The sequence below is a fragment of the Lepisma saccharinum genome, chromosome 11, assembly GCF_977018435.1.
Source record: "Lepisma saccharinum chromosome 11, izLepSacc3.1, whole genome shotgun sequence".
Lineage (NCBI taxonomy): Eukaryota > Metazoa > Arthropoda > Insecta > Zygentoma > Lepismatidae > Lepisma > Lepisma saccharinum.
This window is the reverse complement of record NC_139239.1, coordinates 61,446,117-61,473,855: the sequence shown is the minus strand read 5'-3', so window position 1 is coordinate 61,473,855 and position 27,739 is coordinate 61,446,117. Positions and strand designations below refer to the sequence as shown.

General features: G+C 37.4%; 2 protein-coding genes across 2 annotated transcripts in view; both read right to left on the bottom strand.

The window, feature by feature from the left end:
* Positions 1-2,789, bottom strand: part of LOC145995274 (phospholipase B1, membrane-associated-like) — a 33,922-nt gene extending 31,133 nt beyond the window's left edge. Inside the window, exon 1 of the mRNA XM_083131860.1 lies at positions 2,713-2,789. The gene's annotated coding sequence lies outside the window, so the exon portion shown is untranslated. The remainder of the gene's footprint in view (positions 1-2,712) is intronic.
* A 1,492-nt stretch (positions 2,790-4,281) lies between these two features.
* Positions 4,282-14,434, bottom strand: LOC145995053 (phospholipase B1, membrane-associated-like). Its single transcript, XM_083131584.1, has 7 exons — positions 14,264-14,434; positions 12,003-12,210; positions 10,968-11,194; positions 9,530-9,686; positions 6,775-6,932; positions 5,329-5,473; positions 4,282-4,442 (listed from the first exon to the last, which is right to left on the bottom strand). The coding sequence occupies exons 1-7, from the start codon at positions 14,432-14,434 to the stop codon at positions 4,282-4,284; spliced, it is 1,227 nt and encodes a 408-aa protein (XP_082987710.1).
* Positions 14,435-27,739: the final 13,305 nt, after the last annotated feature.

Below are 27,739 nucleotides of genomic sequence, written 5' to 3'. Positions count from 1 at the left end.
ATAATGGCATGAAATCTCTACTGGTTTGTGCACATCTCAGTTATTGATTTGCGTGCACAGATAGTCAAGGTAAATGAAATCGTTAATGAATTACAACTTTTTTTTACCAACCTGATGTCTTTTGTCACTAAGCGATGCCCTTCCTGCCACCTTCGCAGTTCACTTAAGGCTCCACTCAGAAGGAAGACACATTTGCTGTTTACACAGCGTCCTCCGCATCCCATTGAAGCGAATTAGATTTAGCAATCCGCTCCTGAAGTCTTTCAACTTCCCTCCAATGCCAGCGTTCGCGAAGGTGAAGGTCACCGAGCAGCTAGCCTTCTCGCGGAACTTCTCGGAACGAAATTGAAATTAAGTTAATCAAAACTCGGAGTAAAAGGCAAAAAAAAAATGTTTGTTTTGCCTTAAAGACGAACAAACAAATTATGTATAATCGCAATCATTTGGACGCAAGGGTTGAAGATGGAAGTTGTCAACGTGACCTTGAAGTACATGGGAACCCAATGTCCAGATCGCAGTCCAATGGTGCCACGGCCAACGGGCTGTGCAATAAAATGTGATAATCGCGGTTCTTGTCCTCTCTTATACCATGAAAAGACCTTCCTATGACCACTTTTTACAATACCTACGTACCCTGCTCTTTCGTAGAATGTGAACAATCATTCCAATCCCGATTCGTTGATTGTGATTGATTTCATTTATTGTACTTCGCTTTTCTGCCACTTTTGGCTAACTCTTTGCCTCTATCTATCTCTGCGGCCTCCCAGATGGCGTAGTGGTAACGCCTTGAAATCAACGGGTCCCGGGTTCGATATCTGGTGGAGCACGCTGTGATAAACACTCCACCGCGGAGAATAAAATTTTAACTGCATTTTAAAAGAGAAGTGAAACTTTTTAACTTAATTGATTTACACTAAATTTAGATCATAATTACGTCCATGGACGTTGGCAGGATATTTCCAGGGAGGGGGGAAGCAAAGTGGGTATATCTCACACCATAATAGTCTTGCCCCTCGAAAGCAATCCTTCAGTTTGAAGTTACCATGTTTCTTCAACACCTTTATACTACTAATTGACATAAAGTACTGTGATTGATATAAAGTTAGGTGTGTGAAATATGTACTTTTAGGTTGACATTCATTTTCCAGAAGGGGGCGTAACCCCCTTGCCCCTCCGAACTTCCGTGTGTCCATGAAAACGAGGATGAAGATGAAAAGTGATGAAATTCATGAAAGGAGAAACACGTATTGACAACACAACACACAACCTATTAGAGGCCGGCCTTGGTGGCTGAGTGATTAGTACACTTCGCTACGACGTCAGGGGTCCCGGGTTCGAATCCCGCCATGGCTATTCTTTGTGTGTCCCTTCATCAATTTCATCACTCATCCTCATCTTCGCGATTAATAAAAGTGGTAGAAATGCGAAGTAAAATAAATCAAATCAATCGATCCCACAGAGAATTATACTGGTCCTGGCGGTAGAGTGTAACATTACAGTTGCCATGGTGTATTACCGTAGTTTCCACGGTAGCCACAAGAACGTTCTATCGTTAAGTGCCTTACGTCAGTCTGAGGCAAAATAAGCCAAGGTGGAAGTTATCGTCCGTTTGAGTTAATTTTTATAGGTGTAACAAGGCCAATTAAGGGAATTATGGGCATTTTTCTCACTTGTTATAAGACATAGGCGTAAACGTATGCACGGGATTTGTATGTTTTGAGTCTATATTCTTGTCCCATCAATTAGAATACTACATTCGTGGCTGTTTATTTGTTAACTCGTTGTGCAATGTCAGTCGTATTTGTTAACGATGAGTAGAATCAAGTGGAATAAAAGCTGAAAGATATAGACAGAAACATAGCATGCAGAATAGAACGAGAGAGACTATAGAGAAGAAAGACAACTCCATGATGCTAGTAGCTACAACCTTTTGAAAGGACATGGCCCGCCAAGCGGCTTTTTTATTAGATGAGGCGTGGTCGTCGCGACGAGTCCCATCGCCACTGTTTTCTGGCTTTCAGGTAGATCACCAATTGTCCTCACAATTCTGGGTAAACACCGAAATTTTGGAATCTCCTACCGGGAACTGAACCCCGGACCGTTCGTACCAAAGACCATTTGGCTACGCGGGAGTCCAAAAGAAGAAAGGGTAAGAGAGGAAAGAAAAATAAATGTGAAAGGAAGAGAAGTATCAGATAGTCTGGGCTTTAGCACTTACAACAAGTAGTGGCGGCGATTAGGGGGGGCGTGGGAGGGCAGTTGTCCCCCTCCTTTTGCCACTTTTGCCCCCGAACTATGCTAAACCTTACCTTCAAGGGAACATAAACTGTCCTTGCACCCTGCCCCCAGTTTTAGCACCTTGCCTCCTAGCTTTGGAACCCAATCGCCGCCAGTAACAAATAGATATCAACACACACATCTGAATGTGTTAAAATTGGCGAGAAATTGACTTAGTTTAGTAGTAGTGGATGAAGAAAGCTTAAAAAACGTACATTTGCGACTGCAGTGTTTGATATCGCGTTGTGATCAATGACCTGCCACTGATGACGTTGCAAAAGAGTTCTTGCTCATGCCTTGCATAAAAGAAGGTGTTGTTCCTACTCGAATTTGTTTCAAAACAAACTCCTCAAACATTGACGCAAGAAAATGAATGTTAAGTTTGTAGAGGCATGCATACTCACTGTGGATTTCCAGCCAGACGTTCAAACTTACGATTTGGCACTTTGGAAGAGTATTCGTCGCACGTTGCTGGTTTGAACTGCCGAAGAAGATGCGTTGTTCGAAGTTTTCAAGGCTTCCTCGCTAACGGTCACGGCCATGCGGAAAAAAAAAGTGGTATGCAACTCTAAACTTGCAAAACGAGCATTCTTTTGTTTTTGTTTGGTAGCTGTGGTTCGCATGAGGTTCTTTTATCCTTAAATGTTCCTTCTTAACCCTTCAGGCAGCGAACAGGTTTTTGGCCTGTCTTGCTTCCCATGAATTGCAGTAGAGGAATACTAATTGGTGGCGCCCTGAAGGTTGGCAAGATGCCTTTTTATTTATGGATTCTTACCAAATAAATGTTCTATGTCATTGTTCACAGAAGCTTTTTTATTTCGACTATTTTGTCGCCAGGTACAAAGTGACTATACAAACAGTATTACGAATGCAGCTTTGAAAATGTATTTCTAAACCAGATGATCCAGTAGAACGCAAAAAAAAAAGTTTTAACGTTACATTTCGCATTACAGTACTACACTTTCGATCATAAGTGTTTCTGAAGTATGGCACTAGCTTCTGTAGTCTACACACAGAAAAGAAAATGTATTTCATTTAATATGCACTTCAAATACATCAATTGATAGGGGTTGTAGTGGGGTGGCCTTTTCTAAAGACCCTCATTGTCATCCTCTCTTCCACGTAGTACACCCTGGACTGCATTTTGCAGGCTAACGAGGTTCTAGTGTCTAGACCCACCGTCAGTAAAATCCCCTGTGGGGTTCTGTGTTGTGTCGTCCATATGAGTATGTGACTGCTTCATCCCCATCGTTGTGATTAGCCAAAAGTGATAGAAAATTGACATACTGTCCGGTAATTATTTATTTCTCTGCTTGTCGAAGCTTCTAATACGATCCATTGTAATATATTAGTTGAACTTTAAGGGGGTTTAAGTTTCTGTTTTTAATTGTTGAATTGAATAAAAAACAGATGAATAAATTAACATTGAAACATCCACGCCCTAGGATTCAAGACTAGGGTTAATGGTTTCGTTTGTTGGTTTGTTTGAGCATTTGTTATAAGTTCACTTTTTGTACAGCTAGGCAAATCGGGACTAGACCTACAGTTTTAAGTGGGCCCCGAACCACTATGTGTCTCCTCCAGGTATCGAACTTTGATCCCTTGATTACAAGGCGACGGCGTTATCAGTACGCCATCGGGGAGGCCCAATTTATCAGCTGAAAGCTGATGGATCAAGAGACACACAGGAACTTGAACTTGAATTAAACTTGAATGCATTTATGCGTTGTACTCTGCATTCCATTCAAGGAAATATTCCAACAAATAATTCTTAATTAAAGTCTGTAAAATTCTTTACACATTTTTACGAGCCAAGTAATAAATTATTTTTTTATATAAAAACAAACTAATTTTAGTGCATAACCAATATCTGAATCATTTACACATTAGCTTGAGGCTACAACTTTTTATGCAGCTTTTTGCTTTAATGAGTGCGTTTACTTTCATGTTTGTAAGCTACAGAAAAGCTCTAATTTGTACAATATCCTGTAGTTTCCTTCTTGTTCATGATTGCGCTATCTTCTGCCCTCTTCTGGAATTGGCCTTGGTGAAGAAGTAGGGACTGTCCCTCGTGGGACAGAGGAAGCGGCTGAACTCCAGCTGCACCCAGTGCTTCGTCTTGTTCGCCACGGGCTCCAGCATATTGTTCCACAGGGAATTTGCAGCTGCGGATGAAAAAAAAGAGTGACATTATGTGATGCAGGCAGCACAATTGCAAAATCAGAGTGCCCGTAGAAGATTGATTCACTTATTTGTCATGGCAATGTATTGTAGCTATGGAGTTGTAACTAGTTGAAATGCACGTACAACTCTGAAAGTTTTCCCTACACTAAGAAGACTTATTGTGAGTTCCGACAAATATGTCTGTATAACTCACCTCGTACCTTTTCTAGCATGTCCCGCTCAATTGAATAAATATCAGCGAGAAGTCTCAACTTCAACTAATCACTATCCTGTGAGATTCCCCCTGAATGCCCTCTGAAAACTAGTGCATTAATTTGTCTTTACCTACTCAAATTCGCAAAGCTCTTCTCCGTTAGGAACCCTATTGTTGAAAGTGGAGAAGCGTAGCGGTGGGGAAAGGTACTGTGGAGATGAACCGCTAATTTTGAAATCTGCAAGAGTCCAACTTTCCACTGATTCCGCTTGTGTGACGTGCCTTCGCTTCACATTTATCCCTTGAAAAATGTATCAATGATTGATGAACACAGTGTACATTCTTGATTGATTCGGGGAGAAGAAGAAAAAATACTGCCAAATGCAATCCCTATTTTCTGAAATGCATGCAAAGATTTTTTTGCATATTTAGTTAATCAAGATTACATGTTAGAAGGTACAACATTAGATAAAATAGAGTAAAGCAATTAATTTGTGTATTCTTAAATCGATATAAAATCATTATATATATATATATATATATATATATATATATATATATATATATATATATACATATATATATACATATATATATATATATATATATATATATATATATATATATATATATATATATATATAATTGTTTTCAACCATTATCACTTTATTCACCTCTGGCATATCCCTTTTGGCTGTAGTGAATGCAGTCAATGGCAAAAACGTTATTCTCTGGAATTCTTCCTTCGAACATTGACAAAGTAAACGGCTGAAGAACAACTGCGAAATCTTCTTTTGTGTCATATCTTCCGCTCTCCACCTGCAAGGAAATTTAAAAGAAGAAATCATGTTTATTTTTAGTGTTGGAACCGAAAGAGGTCTCTATCTTTACTCTTTACAAATTGAGTCGACGAGACACATTGTCCGATCAGGGCCCTGCTGTCAGATTATTTCATGTGTTTTTTTTAATGTGTAGTCTTTTATGTTTTTCTTTCCTATAAACAAGTACTTTCTTCAAAACTTTTTATTTATTATTTTGAAACTCAAGATGAAGCTGACATAATATCGAAACTTCCTGTTCGAGGTCGAGACGAGGAGAGATATTCTTCCTCCTCCTTGAAATGAGACGAGACTGAGCCATCGTCTCAGTATGTTTGTTCCCTAGTATGTTTCTTTGTGTGTTTATATAACAATATTTTCTTATTGCCAAGAATTTGCACTGTAAGAACGAAATTAATGTAAGCAAAACCACGTGTCGTCTAAGAAATAGTTCGTTTCCTATGTTCTGGTGTTATTTTGCCCATGAATACATTTGTCGTATTGCAGTCAATGGCAAAAAAAAAAATATCTGTACAGTACAGCTCATAATATACGTTGAGCTTACGAGTAGCTCTTGTTAAGAAACCAAATCCTGAAACTTTCTTCTGGAGTCCTCGCAGCACCCAGGTGTTATTAGTTGTGGCTGCGGGCATGACTAACGCTATGAATTCTCAATCGTTCCCGAGAATCCAGATCCACCAGGCAAACCTATACTCTGTCTCGGGAATCTTTAGAGCAAGACCGAGCATAGCGGCTGGTAACTTCAGTCGCTTTCCCCCCTCCACGAAATCCCGTTCCCTCTCACGTGTTTATTGGCGGAGCCGTTTCGCGTCACTACTTGCGCAGAGACTTGTTTTCGTTCGCTTGCTCCTGAGATAGTAGGGACAGAGTATAAGCGACAATTTCGTTATTTGGTTTGCGTAGACAACAGGCTTGAAGACGTTACGAAATTCTAGATCACGTGGTCCAGATACATATTTCTCTGACTCGCAACGACAACGTTGATGGTATGATTTTATCACCTGCACTATATTCCTACGCGCAGGATTACTGCACAAATACCATTGGAACAACCAATAGGATTTCTCAGAAGCCACGTGTATTTGTTGACATTGACTTCGTTTCTCCAGCGGAAAGAGAATAGTTTCAGAATTAGCACCGAGAAGACAATGACGTTCGATGGACGTTGGCCCAAAATGAGCATCTGCATCGGGTTTCGATAATTTTTTGTACACAATTAACATTGCTCGGCAGTACATGAGAATTATTAAGGAATTTCAAGTAATCCTTATCCAAACTTACCAATTCTCTTTCTGCCTTCCAGAAGGCTTCTTGCATCGTCCTCGTCATTTGCACCTTCTCCGTTTCGTTGAATCCTCCGAACAAGCAAGTGCATTCGGTGATCTGCGACAGGTAGCATTTCAGAGGCTTATTCCTGATGTCCCTGTACACCATGACATCTTGGAAATGACAAAGAAAACAATAAATATATTTAAAATATGCCTTAAGACTTTCGTATAACGACGATGAATACTTTCTGTCAAGTTTTTCAGTCATGGGGGTTCGGCAGAAGGGTCCACTCTCTCGAGAGCTGACGTCACTCTCATCTTCATGAACTCTCATCTTAATTTCATTTGAAAAGAATGGAATCTTCTGCTAAACCTCCAGGGTTGAAACATACCAGGAAATCCATGACGATGAAAATAATATTTTGCTTGTGGTTAGCGTCACATTGGTGGTGGCACCAGAATGGGAAAAAGGGAACAGACCCCCCCACCCAAAGGTTTTCTTCTCTTCTAAAATAACACATGTTCATTATTGTCACAACTGCCTCTATTACCTAGTGCAGGAATGGTCACATAACAGCTTGTCCCAAAATCGTTACCCTGATTTTGGACAGTTGTTGTTGATTTTTTATTTTCCCCTAAATATCCCAAACTATTGACTTCAAATCAGTATATCAAAACATCAAGACATTATTATTGATAGTATTTACTGGCAAATCATTTGCTTTAATATGATGTGAATTATTAAAGATTAATTTTTTGTTACAATTGACAATTATCTGGGAAAATGTGTCATAAGAATTAAATTTCATTTTCAGTAATACAAAACACCGGAAAGTTGCGTATTTTTATATAATCAGATTGAAAATATAGCTAATTAAAGACCATGTTGTGCAGATGAGCAGAAACCTAATGGTCCAAGCTTTAAGAAAAATTAACGTGCACAAGGAAACGTAAAGAATTGGTGATATTTTACATTTCGTAAACTGAATATTGTAAGTAGACCTATGCTGTTTCAGTAGATGAAGATTTTAGAAAATAGTCACGTGAGGGCAGCACAGTTACAAATGTTACATTTACCCTGTGTTTCAATTGACTACAGTCTTTTGTATCTAATGGAACATTTAATCACGTCACGTGATTGTTCTTTAAGTCAATTAAATTAATTAGGGTGTTACAAGACATATGCAGTCATGAACAGTTGCTAGTTGTAGCAATTCCATCAAAAGTATTTTTGGATTGTACTATAAAGTTTCACTAAAGGCAGAAAATTCATATAATAAAAGTATTCTTATCGGGATTTGAGTTAATCACATTTTCTTTAAAAGAAAGAAAATATATTTCACGTAAACGGCTAAAACGAAACAGTGTTGCCACATAAAGGAATGTTACGACCGAATTTTAAGCGAAAAACGACATTCTATGAAAAATATCAAAATTTCAGGGAAATTTGAAAACATCACACTAAATATATTAGTTCATACGTTAGGTTTCAGTTTCGTTTTCTATAGATGTGATAGCGACCCTGTTCCTTCTTTTACTTTTGTGAGCCGAGTCTTTCAGTGGCAGAGTGGTTATCACAGCGCGCTGTGACACCTAGGGTCCCGAGTTTGAATCCCGGCTTGGGCATGGGTGTTCTTTTCAGTGTCCCTTCATCAACCACAAGTGGCAGAAAAGCGTCGCTAAATAACAAAAATCAAATTAAATCAACTTTTTGTTCAGATTAAACAATGAATTTTCACAAACATTGGATAATTCTATTTTAAAAAGAGAACACGCATATGAATTTTATTTGAATGTATTAACTCTAGGTAACAACAAAGGATTGTTGGAGACCTAAGGTTGTTGTAAAGAGACTGAGTTTTAAGAACTCTTACTGCTACCAAATTTTCAACCTCTAGTAATAGTGTTACTAATTCAAAACTATGTCCAGTTAACAATTTCGAAAGGAAGGAGGAAGTAATACAATTGTAATGTGTAGTGAGATTTGGTCAATCTCATGAAAGCTTGAGAATCCTCGTCTGCAACAAAGTAGTTGTTTTATAGAAAGTACAAGAAACTTGTAAAAATTCCAAGTATAAGCTGAGTCTCTCTCATCATGGATTAAAGTAATTATAATTTTAGTTTCTATCATAAGCCATGACCTGCAACACCAGGGAAATGAATTTTAATGTTGGTCAAAGCATGATTCAATTAGTTTATGTGATGTAGGGGAATAAGTGGATAGTGATACTCCTGTGAATATTTCAATGTGAAGTTGTGTCAGAACCAATGCCGTGCTTGTTGCACTTGGTAAATAATGTTTTGCTCATCTTATTACCACTGCTTTGAGTGTCAACCTACATATATGTTGATGGAGAAACACAATTGTACATTCATACCTAACAGTTTTCATAAATAGGAACATCTGACAACGAAAGTATTATTATTATTAGCCTATGTTCTCTTTTGATCAAGGAAAAATGGGCTGAACTGAGCAATTTTGTCCCTTGCAATGGGGAAATTGTGTCATCAGTATGGCGACACTGAAACCAAATCCACAAATAATAATATAAAATAAACACATTAAAAATGTCTTCTAGTGGGTCAATGTGCATTAAGTTATTAGGAGTAGTTTATCTAATGCAATAATGAGTTGCTTTGATTTCAACGATACCATAAAAAATGTTTATGTACTTATATATACTTTGAAAATTATAAACTATTTTCCACAGAGACCTTAACATTAATTCGTTATGGTTAAAAGTTTGGAAAAACAGAGCTACACTTACCAAATACATGAGCCAAGTTAACCAACGTTCTTGGAAAATTTCGTTGAAGGTAGTCCAACGTCTTTTGCAAGTTGTGCTTGTGGTTTACCTCGTTTTGATGTGGTTCGTAACAGTGATAAGAACACAAGTCGTTGACGCCAATGCTAACTGTTATTACCTAAAAGGACAGATAGCGCAATTGACAATGTCTAAAGCAGGATATTTTAAAAAGTTATTTCAATTCGATTGCTGTGCATTTGAATAGAAATGTACGACAATCAAACATTGTATGGAGCATTATGAGAAATTTTGTTCAACTACATATTCTCAGGTTTTACTGAATTACTACATACCAATTCACGTTTGTAAAGGGTGTTTTTTTTAAGAGTGATAGAACTTTCGATAGGGATAGCTGTCATTTGTTTTGTTTTGTTGACATGTTGTTTCGTCATTTCATATCAGTGAGCATTGGCAAATGATCGTGGAAAGACTGGCGCCGCAACAACGTTTACAAATTGTGGAAATATATTTCCAAAATCAATGTTCTGTTCGCCAAACGTATAGAGCACTTCGGAAATATCGGTGCATTGGCCTCCAAGATCATGTGACCTAACGCCACTGGATTATTTTCTTTGAGGTTATGTAAAGTCTCTGGTTTATGCTGATAAACCAGCAACAATTGACGCTTTGGAAGCCAACATAACTCGTGTTATTAACAACATACGTCCCCAATTACTTGAAAAAGTGGTTCAAAATTGGACTGATCGAATCCGGGTCATCACAGCTAGTCGTGGTGGAAATATGCCGGAAATTATTTTCAAAAAGTAAATGTCAGAAAGTTATCTTTCAAATAAAAACACAATTGGCTTCAAACTTAATTTTTTATGTGTTTTATTTCAATTCAAAGTTCTATCACTCTAAAAAAAAACACCCTATATTAATTAACATTTCAATTTTTTAATGTCATCTTTGATGTAAGTTTTCAATATTATTACACTGTAATATAGTTTATGTCAGCTTTATGCGCATATAGGATAATCGGGACTGAATCTCATACATTATATATAATATTCCTCCTAGGGAGTCGAACCCGGCACACCTTGATATTATAAGGTGCTTTGGTTTGGTTCCAGATGAGATGCACATTGCAGTGGTCTTTTATCTGTTTATGCACACAGAACCCAAACTGTGTCAATTTACTCTAATATATTGGCTCAAGTAACACATTAAAGTGTACAAACTGCTAATTATTGTATTCTAGTGCATCAATACATACACAGAAATGCATCAATTTATCAGCTACTGTTCCGTGTGATGCACTAAAATGAATAATTTGAGATCAGACACAGATCATTTCAAAGAAACTAAAATTTCACTTTAACTTTGGCAGTTGATGCGAGAAAAGTGCAGCACACTTGATGTTCATACATGCATAGACTCAACAATATATCTCACACACCTTCCAGTCGTTCTGGAAGTCTACTTTTGGGTCATTAATCATTCTCTTCCTCAGTACAGTGGCTTGGTATGGCAAATCGTCGTCTGGGACAGCATTCACTGCCACGTTGAACTTCGCCTTTCTTTCATAGGAGTAAGAAGTTCCTGTTGAGTAGCCGTACAAGTTCGGGTTGTACTTCTTCAAGATGTTAGGAAGAGTCAAGTACTTTTTCCAAGTCCCTTCCCCACCTAGAAAAGAAGATTATCACTGAGACACCACTCCAAAGAATGAACTCTGCACTAATAAGTGCAAATTTGTTATTTGGCTAAGACTTCCTTCTTTTGTCAGAATATGGCTTATCATCCAGCATAGCCAGTACAAACTTTTGTTAATATTTACTACAAACAACACAAACTACTCTTGTCTAATACTATGTATTGTTTTGGGCAAGATACGCTGTAGTGGCGGGGTTGTGAGCGTGAAGTGCTAGAGGTCCCAAGTTGGAGCTCTGGATAAGATATGGTTGTATCATTGTGTTTGTCCATCAGTTCATTCATCCTCATGGTCGCGATAACCCCAAGAACTAGAAAAGCGACGTAAAATAAGAGAAATAGCTTTTCAAAATATTGGAAAAGCAATCACTTTACTGGTGCTGATTAGGTATCCATACAAGACTGGTGAAAAGGACCTTAAAAGATGCAACGCTATGATAGAACTGCGTAAAGTGGGTAATGACAGTAAAGATTTCAAAAGACAGTAGTAAAAATCTATTCATTATGCTACTTCTACTTGATGAAAAATGATTAACAAATGCCGCAAATCATTGCAAACCACGATTAAGAAAGGCCGTTATAACAAGTGGGTAATAGTTCAAAGGCTTTGGTGAAGTCTAATTCATCTTCATTTTCTTCAATATTTGCTTTCATTTTTATAGTATGTCTTTGCTATTTCTTAACAATCCTTGAAGTCAGTGCTTTGACGTTAAGATCCCCTTCCCCCAAAAAGTACTGGACTATTCATGAGAGTAACGAATAAAGAAAACCAAGAAATACGAACCTCCGGACCATGAAACTCCCCTGTCGTCGATGAGGAATTCTCCCGTTCTGATAATGAGACCACCTCCTGCAGCTGTCAGGCTGTCCCCCAAAGCCCCCACTATGTCTATGTCTCCTGGCATAAGTTCATGGACGCTCCTAGGGCGAGTTGGAGAACGAAAGTCTTCGGTGTTACATGGAAACTCATCTGGAACGTTCTTTTGGCTTATCTGCAAGGAAGAATAACTTCAGGGCAAGTTTGCTGTGTAGCGTCATTTGGGGTGGGAGATTGACATAAACGATATACAATGTTACATATGTAATATATGACGTAGATTCTCTCGGGAAATCGATCAGGTGAATTCGGGATACGGTTCGAAGCAATCACAAGCTAATGTCACTCCTAGATGAGTGACGTTAGCTCTTGAAAACATTTCCAGAACTCACCCGTGAGAGTGACGTTAGGTCCCTAAAGCTCGGAAATCATTCCGGAACTCACCAAGTCGATCGATATCCCGTGAGAATCTGTTATTATTCGTCGTCAGTAGTTTCCAGGTTTACTTTACGTGTATACGTGTATCTGTCTTGAGGAATTGGAGGAGGGTCAGAAAATTGTGAATGAAATGTAGCACGTGATGATGTTGCTCTTCAAGAGTTTTTTGATTCAGTTTATAAGTCCACCTTTGTGATGATGTTGCTCTTCAAGAGTTTTTTGATTCAGTTTTTAAGTCCACCTTCGTGATGATGTTGCCCTTCAAGAGATTTTTGATTCAGTTTTTAGGTCCACCTTCGTGATGATGTTGCTCTTCAAGAGTTTTTTGATTCAGTTTTTAAGTCCACCTTCGTGATGATGTTGCTCTTCAAGAGTTTTTTGATTCAGTTTTTAGGTCTACCTTCGTGATGATGTTGCTCTTCAATAGTTTTTTGATTCAGTTTTTAAGTCCACCTTCGTGATGATGTTGCTCTTCAAGAGTTTTTTGATTCAGTTTTTAAGTCCACCTTATCCACAGATAGACTAATGGGGACTGGACTTACAGTTCAAAGTTGAATCCGAACTACTAGGTGCCTCCAGTTTGCTCTCGAAGAGAATCAACTTTAGACATGAACCAAGTCAAGGCACAGTTCCAAGTGAAACTACACATGTCCTCTATTGTTAAAGCCGTTATATTCTGTACCCTTAATTACAGACGGAGCAGAAAACTAGTGTGGTCCAGTGAGTAGGGCATCTTAGTACCATGCCGGAGAACAGACTACGATTTCTAGGAGGGTCAGTGCCTCTTCATAATCGACTATGGACCAGTAATGGCCGAGCTTGAGAACTACTGTATGCTCCTTGTGTGTCTGCCATGATAACTCAGTGCAACGCCCGCTGGAGATAACTTTACCCCTTACCTTTCTTAACATGTCTTCTTAAAAGTATAGAATCATTCCATGCCAAATCATCACAAGAAACTAAACTTTTCAACCAACCATCTCGGATTTTCATAAAATTTGGTAGGATGGTAGAGGGCATGAAGTAACTTACATGTGTAAAATTGTAGCCCTCAATGATACATGGTGTTTGTACAGCAGGGTTGCCAACTTCATAAAAAATGTAAAATTTATTTTTGTAAGGTCAACAAAAAAAAAACATAACTTCTCTTCTAATTATGGTGTAACTTTCATCTTGGGCTTGTTTTGAAGCTAAGGGAGAATAGTTTTCATTAAAAATAGTCTTACATGAAAATATTGATATTTTCATTACAAGGTTACATGATGACCTTGAATATCTAAAGAAACGAATCTTCAATTTTGGTGGGAATAAGATATGTTATACAGTTAAATGTAATCTATGTTTGGTGTCAGTTTCATTTTCGAATAGCTTTGGTAACAGGAATAAATAATCTGACAGTAGTAAATGCTACACTGAGTGAAAGGGGAACTAATTACGACAGAAATGAAACTAACTGCCTCTATAGTAAAACAAAGTGTGAAGAATTCAATTTTGAAGAGTTTGCCACTCTCTGACTTGTAGCTTCGCCGCCATATTGTAAAAAATGGCGCCAAAAATTCACCTTAAAAATTGAAAAAGATGAATATCCGCCGGAAGCGCATTATGGTTCTCATCCTATTTTAAACTGTAGGTCTTGTCCTGATTAACCCACCTGTGCATAAAGTGGGCTTACAACAAGTACTGTAACTCAAATAAACGTATTTCATATACTCTTGGTTTGTTATAGTTACTGTACATTATATGTATGAACTTTGCATTTAATTTTCTTGTATCAAATTGGCATACCTTACCTTTTGAGTTTCCTGTCTGACTCTTTCAGGATTGTCAAGTTGATCTGCCAACAGCCGCACTCCCTTGTAAACATCTCCCAGAAGGCGGTAGAGAAGAGGCTGGTCCGTCACAGGCTTCTGCGCTCCAATTAATGCCAGGAGGAACCACAACAATGCCAGATGGATCCTCATATTGCGATACTTCGCGGGAAAAACAGAATAGAGGAAGAAGAAGGTTACTGAATGACAAACAGGTGAGTAACGTTTCGCAGCCTCTCATTTTACTGCATGCGGAAGATGCTTCAGGAAGTTGGTGTAAGCGGCGAATGTCGGTGACTGTGGATGAGAGAACAATATGCACGGCCAAGGGTATGAGATGATCACGTGGGCAGGCCCGTAGCCGGGATTTTTTTTTTTTCGGAGGGGGCTCATCCCTTAACAGCACAGGCGTCGCCAGAAATATTTGTAGGGGGGACAGGCCACTGATAAAAACTTGATTAGTGGAAATTAGAATGGCAATAATAATTATTTCCACGGTTATAATTGTCATTTTACAATAATAACTATTATAAGTTATTAAAAATAAACCAATTTTAATCCAAATTTATTATTATTATTTTTATGATTTAGCATATTTTTTTTTGGTAAGGATGATGTGTTCCCTAAATATATAGAAATTGTTACACGCTAGAAAAATTAACTCAACTGAACTAAGCAACTCAACAACGCAGAATCGCTCCACGTGACACATGTCACGCGGGTTAAACATTCCATGAATTATAATACTGTCAGGATAAGTGCCTACAGTCGGAGTTACCAAGAATAAACCTAGGAGGATTTTATTTTAAGTACCTGAAATGACGTTACATAATACTACGGTGGTTCTGAATATACACATATATTAAAGCACAGATAAATACACAGTACATCTTGCCCTCTTTCACTCGATCTCTCATTCATACACTCATTCCATGGCATATTGCGACAATATGACAATTACAAAGGTTAGATTTATTAATACTGTGACTATACTCATGCTATTTCTTGGCTACATTGCCGTTTACAATTTACCGTTTAGGATTTTAAGTATAAAGTGAATAATTGTTCCTTGTGCTATCCCCTTTTATCTTTTCTGAAGGTATAAATATATTTCAATGAACTTTTGTTTGCTGTTAACATAAACTCTGATCTATAACATTGATTAGTCCGCCGGAATACCGATGTCTAGTTATGCCCTAGCACTGATTTAAGTTATGCAATGATTTGATTTACGCAGATTCGCGGTAGATTGGCGTCATCTCTCTCACACACGCACATGGTTGGATCTTACCTTCACTGCATTCCCTCTGACCTGGGTAGGGTGAAAGTGGTCCTACAGTTTTGGAAGACGTCCGCACTCCATTGTTGTACTTTGCGGTTATCCTGGTTGACGAAAATGGATCTCCCGGCAGTTCCGTATGGCATCATCGGATCCTGGCTTCACTCGTTCACTTCACAGGGACGTCTATGACGGTACACGTACACTGTCGACTCCATACGACAACTAGCGCAGTAATAGGTCAGTCCTTCGCGGTTTCACATGGACTCACATGGCTATTAAATGTTATTAACTTCTGCTAACTTAGGACGTTGTTTCGGACGATTGACACAGGTGGACGTGTCTGTCGTTATTCTCACATACCACGCGTATGTGCACGAATGCGTTGACGGCGAGGGGGAAACGACCCCCCTGGGTCTACTCTGTTCTACTCCATGGCTCTAAACACTCACGCGAGTCAAAAAACAAATCCAGACCACGGGTCCGATGGCGACTCTGAGCTAGGTCGCACGTAGCTCACACTCCGGTGGCGATTGTAGGCAAACTGTTTTCTCGCTATTCCGAATCATCCCTTTTATTCCAGATTTGAACGAGGTGACGCTCTAGTCTCTGTGTTCAGGTGTCAATTTATTGTTTCTGGTGCTTTGACCGTTGTCCTCCTATCCTGGTCAACGCTCACTCCGGTCCTTAACCTCTGGTAGCAGCCCCTCGTGCAGAGATTAGGCTAAATCCTCCGCTATTGTGTCAGACACGGACAGAGAGCGCCATCTCCACAGGGTAGCGTCTCCCATTGAATCCAGCGATGAATCTTTAATAATTCATAACTCCCGTAGTTCTGTTCTGATTAGGCTCAAATCTTGGAATCAGTACTTTCAAGATGTGGTCTTCCGCTGGTTAAAATCTCATCCAATTCGGTCCATTGGTTTAGAAGTTGCTCTTTTCCTGCTATTCCCCATAAGAATGGATGTAAATCCGAATTCGGGCGAAAAACGGTGGTTGAGCAAGTTAGTGTTGGCTAAGACAGTCGCTAGACACCTTTATTCGCGACGGATTTTAATATTACCAATTGTAATTAATCCTTAATAACGGGCAATTAGATTAATTACCTGTTACTCAATATTTGACCGTTATAAAATTCATATTGTGAAGAAACTAATTGAATTAAGGGGCTTTTTAAGGGCATATTTTGGTATATTTCGCCATTTCTACGTGATAAAGCATATTTTGATGGATTTTCGGTCATATTCAGCATATTTTCGGTTTCTCAAGAAATATACAGTCATTTTCCAAGTGGATTCGTTCTTACTCCCAGGTTCACTCGAGTTTTTTTTTGGACTGCAGCAAAATGCTTTTAATTTTTATTGAAAATTTACAGAAAGTATTCATTGTGCATTTCAACTCATGAGGGCCCATAGTGAAATAAAAATAGTATGTATATGAAAATATTTCTGCATAAATTAGATACTGAAGTTTCAAACAGTCTAGTTATAAGGGTATATTTTTCAAATTATAGTGCATATTTTGTAAAATTTTAGATCATAAGAGCATATTTTATTTTGCATATTTTGGTGATTTTTAGGTCATAAAAGCCCTAGTTATAATTATACTACTACTGTCACGTAATTTTTTAATGAAAATAATATAAATCCTGGAACTGTGTATAGGTTATATTCACAGAAAACTATTCCAAAATGAAAATGGTCTCTGATTTAATGCACATACATTATTATTATTATATGAATGGAGAGATTGCTACTCGATCCAGCGTATGAGTGAATATCCAACACAAGTGTTGTCCATTATTGTTCTTTCATGTTGTACGTACAGCTAGTGTACTGAAAATCATAGTTATTGTATTTTGTTATTAACTTTTACACAATCGTTCAAATAAAGGGTTTAACAGTTAGTGCTAAAATTTTACTCATAAAGTTTATATTGTGTGACCTCTCACAAAGAAAACTATACATTTTGAGAACTGTGGATCCATTTTTTCTTTGGATTAAATGGTAGAATATTAAAATATAACCTGGTTGCTCTATTATACATTTAACGTTTTTCCTATCTAATGTTTAATCCTGCTAAGGAAATAAAATTAAATACCACCATACACTATTTAAATTAGATATTTGTAGGATTTCGGGGTGGGACTTCAGCCCCCTTAGCCCCTTAGCCCCTCCCCCCTGGCTACGTGCCTGCACGTGGGACTTAAGAAAGTTATGTTGGTGTGCACACGTTGGTATCGAGACTAGAATCGTCTCGTGTCGTCTGCGAGGTCTTTCTCGTTCTCGTCTCGGTCTCCCCAGGAATCTCGAAAAGAATGCACAGGAACAAGTTTGTTTGCTAACAACAAATTTGTTTAAAGTGACGACAAATAAATTAAGGCTCACAACGACCAAATTACTTACTAATAGTGATCATTTATTTTGTGACCAAAAAATTTGGTCAAAACTTACCAAATTTTTTTCTGGCTACTAAATTTGTTGTTTATGATTACCCTGAAGATAACTAATCGTGTTTGGTAAATTCAAAGAAACCAGTTTCTCTGACGTTTACGATGTAAACAAAATTTAATGAACTATCTATAAATATTCAGGAAGATCTCAGTTTTATGTTTGTTTGGAAAAAAACAAAAAATTGTTTCCGGGGAAAAAAAATTGGTTTTGTTTGTTATAAAATAAGTTGGCGTTTTTGTTTTAAATTGAAAGTAAAATTTCCACTAAGCCACGGAAAATTTGGGGTCATCTATACTGATGTCCCTGTATGTCGTTTAATTATTTTCATCATATTCCCGTTGATCATCATCTTGATGATTACGTAAAATGTTACAAAAGCGAAGTAAAAATATCAAATTATAAAAATATCTTAGGCCAACAAAATACGCTCTTCTATAAATAACTCTTGATATGAGCACGCGGCCATTAAATATGATATGGCGAGAATGTAATGGATCCAAGTGTGTGAAGTGTATATGTTATGCTCTATCGAAACAGCTCGGTGCTTATATTTTGGGATTCTGTTAGAAATAATATTAATAAAAGTGGAAATTTGTGATTACCATCCGTCTGTTTTTAAATACATCAGCATAAGCTTTAAAAAGCTACTCTTGTGTAACGCTGGTATCCTCTAACCGTCCGTATCAACTTATGCATACATAAAGAATGTATCAGGTTCAGAGTTTGTAGCACTAAATAACACTTTATGCAACTAAACTTAATTCACACAATCCTTGTATCTGATCATGAGAGACAATGATTGACTTGAAGTGACGTGTAGATATTTCAGAAAGTTAACAAACGTAGAGACCTGGAAGAATTATTTAAAATTGAGGACTTAGTAAATGCTACATTAATGCAACGTGAATTACTTATTTAGCAGCCTGTCCCCGTCTAGTATTACAGTACTCGATTGCCATCTATCGACGAACTTTTAATGTTGCAATAACTTCGAAACTAAGTAGCAAAGTAGTTGTATTGACTGTATTATAAACCCGAGAAATGATGAGCCCCCTCAGGCAGATTTGCTTACACTTAAAACAAGCTCAACATGAGCATATGAGCTTTTTGCTCAAGTGTGGAACCCTGTCTAATCCAAGATTTTTGTAAAAATGCCCTCGAGAATTTCCTGAGAAATGATGAGCCCCTCAGATTGATTTGCCTATACTTATAAAAGGCACTTCTGTGAGATTGTTGTCCATAAACTTGTCAAAAATATGCCCCTCTTGATATTTTTTTTGGCCACACTTAAAACTAAGCCAAGCTGCTCATATGAGCCACCCACCCACACCCACACCCACACCCACACCCACCCATACATATTTACTTCCGGTCCACTTCCGGTCCACTTCCGGTCCACTTCCGGTTTACTTCCGGTCCACTTCCGGTCCACTTCCGGTTTACTTCCGGTCCACTTCCGGTCCACTTCCGGTTTGCCTACTTCCGGTCCACTTGTAGCCAAGTTGTGGCCTATTTCTGGTTTATTTATATTGCATCATGCTGTGCAACAAATTATTATCCAATAAATTATTAGATACGTGTTGTTTTCTGATTGGTTGCTTATGACATAAAGTAATGATGTGTTTTATTCTGATTGGCCTATTGTTTCAGATGTGTTGTTTTCTGATTGGTTGCTTATGACATAATTTGATGATGTGTTATATTCTGATTGGCTTATTGTTTCAGATATTTTCAATGCGGTCCGTGCCTAGGGTATATAAAGAGATTTTGCATTGCATATCAGCCAGTATTGTAAGAGCTGTTGAAGAGAAAGGTTGTGTTGTTGCAGTGCTGAACCCAACTGATATTTTTATCCAGCATAGAGATTTGATTTGAACCCCAAGAAATTTTATATAAATACCAAAGCCAAAAATATTAACACACACACACACATACACACATACACACACACACAAAGCACAGTGCTGAACCCAACTGATATTTTTATCCAGCATAGAGTTTTGAATTGAAGCCCAGGAAATATATATAATAAACCAATAACAAAAAATGCCGAATCAAAAATATTGCAATCAGTGTAATAAGAATATATCCAGCCCCAATTGGGCCAGACACCAAAGGAATTGTAACCCAGGCAAATACAGAACTCCCACAAAAATATGCCCCAAATGCAATAGAAAATATAGCATGGAATATTTCACATATAAACATAAAGATACTTGCTCTGCACAGTCATCAACATTGCCCCCACAACCATCCACATCTGGTCTGAAAAGGAAGCACGAAGCACCTCTTAATGCCAGAGCAGCAAAGCAGCTATGCTATGCACCCATCCATAGCAGTTTTAATGCCCAACTTAGGGATTATCGGTTTGTATCAGAGCCAAGATGTGGCATTGAGAATTTTTTGAACAGTATAAATCCTGATCTGCAGGCAATTCTTAATGCACAAAATGGCTCTTATAAGCTGTCCCTCAAATTGTATACACAATATAAGAAGCCAAATGCCACAAAATTTACACAGCCCCACATAACAGAAACTATACCTGTATATTCAAATGCAAATTCAGACACAATAATAAGCAGGTTGATAGATCAATTGAATATTAAACACTCTGAATTTGCGGCAAAAGAGTCTGGATGGAGCCTATGCGGATCTCCACACAAGTTATATATTAATATTTCTGAATTCTGCCCATTACAAGGATCTACATATCTGCCATTACCTGACAATATTAAAAACAAAAGAGCCGTGGTTAATATTGAAAATAATGATGATAAATGCTTTTTGTGGTGTATATTAGCTGCTTTGTTTCTAGTTTCAAGGCATCCTGAGAGAATAAGTTATTACAAACAGCATGAACACTTTTTTGACGATGCAATGGAGGGTTTGGAATATCCAATGTCTGTTCAGAATATTGATAAATTTGAAAAAAAGGCCAGGCATATCAATGGCAAACAATTATCTATTAATGTATTTATTTGTTCCACTGGCCGTGGCAATTGCTTGATAGAACCTCTCAGAATCAGTACAATTGATGATGATTCTGCTGTTCCAATTGATTTGCTCTTAATTGAAGGGGATGGCACATATCATTACACTCTGATACATAATCTTGAAGCTTTAGTGAGAACACAACTAGACAAATCTAATAGAATATTTAAGTTGTGCAGAAGATGTTTAACTGTATTTGATGGTCAAAAAATGGTGAATGGGGTTCGGGAAAAAAATGCAGAAATTGCTAAAAACAAGTTAATTGAGCATCTGAAATACTGTGGCAACTATAAACCTGTTCATATGGTGATGCCCAATCCAAGTGAAAATTGCAAATTCAAAAAGTTTGAAGCCTTGTTGGAACACCCAGTATATATTGTCTGTGATTTTGAATCAATTCTCAAATCTCTTGCATCCTGCAATCCAGATCCTGAAGAATCTTCAATTACACCATACCAGCTACATGAACCTTCCAGCTTTTATTATGTGGTTGTACAGGATGGTGTTGTTACCAAAAAAGATTCATACATGGGAGCAGATGCCATCAAAAAATTTGCACATAGAATAGAAAATGAGTGCCATGACATAGCATCTAATATTTTATTAAAATCAAAACCCATGTTGCCTTTAACAGAGAAACAGATTGAAGATTTCAACAATGCAGAAAAATGCCCGGTATGTGATTCTGAATTTTCAGATACAAAAATCAAGGTACATCACCATTCTCATACAGATGGTAAATTCAAAATGGCCCTGTGTAATAGCTGTAATATTAAGATCAAGAGACCAAGATTTGTCCCCATATTTTGCCATGGAGCATCCAATTATGATTTCCATCATTTGATCAGATATGAGGGGTTTGACAAGCAGAATTTAAATATTTTAGCTGAAAATGATGAGAAATATATATCTATTAGCAAAATAATTAAAGTTAATGGTGTTCCTATTCACATAAGATTTCTTGATTCTTACAGAATTTTATCTGCTAGCCTGGCCACACTGGCCACTCAATTATCTGATGATCAATTCAAAATCACATGTGCATTGTTTCCAAATCAGGACCTGAAATTAATTAGGCGGAAGGGTGTATATCCATATGATTATGTTACAGATTTTTCTAAATTTGATGAGTGTTCTTTGCCACCACAAGAACAGTTTTACAGCAAAATCAGAGGATCTGGAATCAGTGATGATGATTATCACCATGCCCAATTGATGTGGAACAATTTAAAATGCCAGATATTTGGTGATTATCACATGGCATATTTAAAACTTGATGTGACCCTCTTAGCTGATATAATGCAGGCATTCAGAAAATCTTCTATGCAAAATTATAGACTGGATCCAATATATTTTTTCAGTGCCCCGGGCCTAGCATGGTCTTCAATGTTTTTGAACACTAAAAAGAAATTGGATTTGATCCCAGATCAAAATATGTATCTGTTTATGGAGGAAGATATAAGAGGAGGCATGGTGCAATGTTCTCAGAGATATGCCAGAGCAAATAACAAATATATGCCTGATTATAATCCAGCATTGCCATCAAATTATATACTGTATGTAGATGCAAACAGCCTCTATGGTTCTGCCATGATGCAAAAACTGCCATATGCAGGGCTTGAATGGGTTGAAGATTTCAATATTGAAGATCTTCAGGACTTTGATGACAGTGACTATGGCCTCTTCTTAGAGGTTGATCTGACAATTCCAGATGATTTACATAACAAATTTTCTGATCTGCCCCCAATTCCTGAGGTTCAGTGCTCACCTGGCTCTAAACAGAAGAAGCTCATGATGACACTGGAGCCAAAACAAGGCTATGTCATATATTACAAAAACCTCCAGTTCCTGATGAAACATGGTGTTCAAGTGACCAAACTTGGCAAAGTTTTGAGGTTCAGGCACTCAGAATGGTTGAAACCATACATTAATACAAATACAGATCTTCGAACATCTGCAAAGAGCCAATTTGATAAGGCCTTGTTTAAATTGATGGTCAATTCTGTATATGGCAAAACAATTGAAAATGTCAGAAAACATACCGATGTTAAAATAATTACTGACCCCAGCCTGAGCAAAAAATTGGTTGCAAAGCCTAATTTCAATTACAGAAGAATTTATGATGAAAATATGGCACTTTTTAACATGAAAAAAACAAAGATTAAGTTTGATAAACCTATTTATGTAGGGGCTGCAATATTGGAATTGGCCAAATTACATATGTTAATATTGTATTATGATGTGTTGAAACCTTTTTATAAGGATCGTGTAAAATTGATGTACATGGACACGGATAGTTTTATTCTTGATATTAAAACAGAAGATGTTTATCAAGATATTTCCCAGCCTGAATTGCTTGAATATTTTGATACCAGTGAACATAAAGAGATTCAACACCACCACAACAAAAAGGTGCCTGGGAAGTTAAAAGATGAGACACTTGGTGATGTTATTGTGACATTTGCTGGGTTAAGTGCCAAGATGTACAGTTTTAAAACATGTAGTGCTGTTGTCAAAAAAGCCAAGGGTATTGGCAGAGTGACTGTTGACAAAGAGCTTGAATTTGAAGATTATGAAAATTGCCTCAAATCATGTAGCACAATCAAAACATCAGAATCCAGAATTCAGAGTGTGGATCACTTATTGACTAGCAATATTGTAAGAAAAGTGGCTCTGGACCCACATGATGATAAGAGATGCATTTTATCATGTGGCATACATACTTTACCATGGGGTCATTGTGATTTGAAAAGAGGAAAACAATGCACAAGCACAGAGCATGATTTGAAATAAATAAACATGCCTATGAACTTATTTGGGTTCAAAAAACAGGCTATTATGGACCTGCCAACACCACAACCCTCTTCTGATATGCTGTCTAAACTGAGTGCTTTGTTAATTATTCATCTGAACAGCATACTTACAGATATTGATGATAAAACAGGCAAAATATTGTACATATTTAACAATAATTTAAATCATTACCAATTACCTGTAGGTGGGCAATTGCAATTTATTACAACCCCTGAGGGTGATGTCAAAATTTCAGTAGGGAGAAATATTTACAGAATTAAGCACTCAAACATGATTTCTGGCACTGTTTATACTGTTTCTGCTGGCGACTGCTTATATATTGAGGTCCCTGGATCCTATGACAAGCTTATACCTTTTTTTATAGAATTAAGAATCAGATACTCTATAATAAATAACCACTAAAACAAAATGCCTAATGATATTTTTGGCCATACAAGACATGAAGATCACAGTGATGAGATTTTGATGCTTGATGTCAGAGTCAAGAAATTAAGAAGTGATTTACAAGCTTTACAAACCACACTCAATGCCAGTCTTCAACTAGAAATTACAAATTTGCAATCACAATGCATGGACCCTCTTCTTAAAATTGATTCTGAACTCAAATTGCTGCTTCAGAAATATACTGATTTGGCCACATTGGATAATTTTCAAAGTTTGGAAGAGGCTGTAGCAGCTCTTCAAGCCAAATTTAAGACCCAGGCCACCAATTCTGAGCAATTGAAACAGCAATTGGAAGAGCAGATAAATAATGTCCAGACACAACTCCAAACAATTGTCAAAAGCATAAAATCACAAGAAGATTTTGATCTAGTGATTTCCACTCTAAAAGAACAGATTCAGTCACTCCAGATACCTAATCTGGACCCTCTGAACAATGCCATAGCCGAGGTTAAAGAAAAAATTGAGTCACTTGAAAATTTTATGAACAACTTGCCATCTTCTGATGCTTTGAATGCAATAACTCGGAGTGTTGCAAATATTAAGCTGCAACTTGAAACATATGAAGATTTTGGAAAAATTCAAAGTTCCATAACCCATCTTGAAGGTACAATAGCAGCAGTGCAAAGTGATTTGGCAAATGTACTAGAATCCCGATTGCCTGGGATTGTAGATACCCTTGTCAGTGTCCAGCAACAAATCACAAAACTTGAAAACCTCAACACTGAATCTGAGCTATCTCATTTTCATCACTTGATCGATGATATCCAAACAAAACTTGAAATTTTACAACAATCAACACCCTCTCAGGCAGATATAGCCCTGCTCCAAAATGCTATGCAAAATGTGGCTGATGCTTCTGAATTAAACAATGTGAAATTGGCACTTGAATCTTTGCAAAATACAGTATCAAATCTTCCTACATCACAGGAACTTAAAAATATTAAGAGAGCAGTGAATAGGATATTGAAATCAGAAGATATCAAGAATATCCAGGCAGAGATCAAACATCTCACACAGACAGTGGCCACTCTACCAACCAATCAACATATTAATGAATTGCATGCCCTGTTTGAGGATATCAGAAGACAGGTCCATGATCTTACTGCTCAAAATTCAAAATTGGCAATTGTTGAAAATTTGCAACAAATTGTAGCTAATATCAAGCAACAGCTAGGGACCATGGAATCCAATCAAGCAAATGCTCTGTCTGTTTTTGCCACCCAGCTACAAGAAATTGTGCAACAATACAAGAAACTTGTTGTGGACATAAAAATCAAGCCAGGCCATGATGATGTTGTTAGGACCATCAATGAGCACCTTGAATCTGTAACAAGCAGATTGCTCACAGCAGAAAAGGAAATAACAGGCATAATTGAAAATCCTAAACATACAGTAATTCTTGAATTGTACAGCATCCCCAACAAAGAATATGATTCTCCATTTACACCAGGTGGCAAAATATATATGCTGTCCCCTGCACAATTTTATTACCAGTTTTTTGTTGGGGGCACATTGAGACCAATCAAGATCAAATATTGGCTTCAACCACAGGCACACCACTACCCTACCTTATCAATAACAAATGCTGATAACAAAGTAAAAATCACCAGTGTAGAGTTACAGGATTTTACAGATCCCAATACATTAGAAACAGCCTATGCTGAAGATGATGGCTTTCTGGAATTTAAAATACAGATAGGGGATAAATTATATTTAGAAAATCCTGCAGTCTCAGCTGCTGAACACCCTATAGTTGCAATATTCTTGTTTACATATTATGTCTAGACAAATTATTGTTGATGAATTACACAGACAGGCCAGACATAATTTTAAGAGACTCCCAGTAGTCACAAAGGGCATAGATGATTTATGGCAAAGCGACTTGATTGAAATGGCAAGTGGACAGTTGAAAAACTTAGACAAAATCAACAAGGGCTACAAGTATCTACTCACTGTTATAGACACATTTTGAAAATTTGCCTGGGCTGTGCCACTCAAATCCAAGACTGGGGCATGTGTTACAGAAGCCCTCAGGACAATCATTAATCAGAGTGGAAGATCCCCGCGCTATTTGCAAACAGATAATGGCAAAGAATTTTATAATTCAGTGTTTCAACAATTTATTAAAAGCCAGGCAATAAAACATTATTCGAGTTACAGTGATCTCAAAGCCTCAATTGTAGAGAGATTCAACAGAACCTTAAAAAATCTTATATATAAACAATTTACACTTCAAGGTAATTATAAATGGATTATATAATCTCTCCACTCTAAATGCTCAATTACCCAGAGGTGTAGTGTTAAGTCAAAATTCTGTCACTCACAGAGTAGAAATTGTATCTGCCACAGAAACAGTGAATCTGGGTACTATAGGAGTACTGTTAGGCTTTGAGAACAACACAAAACTTGAACCAGGCATCAAACACACTGCTATGAATATACCTAAATTCTTGGCCATAGAGACTCTAAATATTCACTGTAATGTGGCTGAGGGTATGATCACCAAATCAAATGGCATAGGCACTCACAAACAAACAGGCATCATTGCAACATTCAAACCTAATTCTGAATTCATGGAGCCAATCATCTACAATCCATCCCCAACATTATATTTTCCTGTGTGTCATAATAGAATAGATAATATTGAATTGATGGTCACTAATGAAAAAGAAGAATTAGTTGATTTTGCTGGAGCCACAACAACTGCAGTCATAGAGATTAACATTTAAATAAAAATACATACAAGAAGAAAATGGAAAATATTGAGAGTTATGAGCTACAATCATTCCCTCCAAACAGGAGGACATTTGCAAATTTAAATCAACCCAACACAGAAATTGAGGTTGATCTTGATGTAGGGGATGGATTTATACACCCCCACAGAGCAGATCTATACATCAAATTTGATGTTGTAAAGCTCGATGGAACAGATTATCCGGCAAATTCAAATATAAGACTTGTAGACAATTTTGTGCCGCATCTATTCTCTGAAATTGAGATCAGAAAGCATGGCGTTGTTATAAACAGAGTGGATTATCCCGGCATTACCTCCACAGCTTTGGCCACATTGAAATTATCCAAAACCGAGGCTTCTTACTACAAAATCGGTGGATTTGAGGCTGGTGATAAGATATTATCTAAAAACCACACTGTACTGTTCCCGATGCGCCTATTGCCAGGATTCTTCTCAGATTACAAAGAAATTATGTGGAAGGGTGGGTTAAGAATTACATTTAGAAGAGCTGCAAATGATAATAATGCCTTGATGAGGTACAGTGCAATAAACTCTACAGGGGAAGCTCTGCCCAATACCCTACCAGATGCAGGCAAATGCATTATTCAGACTATGGAGTTAAGAATCCCTGTTGTTGAATATGAGGCCAGCTATGCTCTTAAATACAAACCAGATATAATAAAAAATCCACAGGTTCCTCTACAATTTTATACATATCAATGTGTACAGAAGCCCGCATCTGG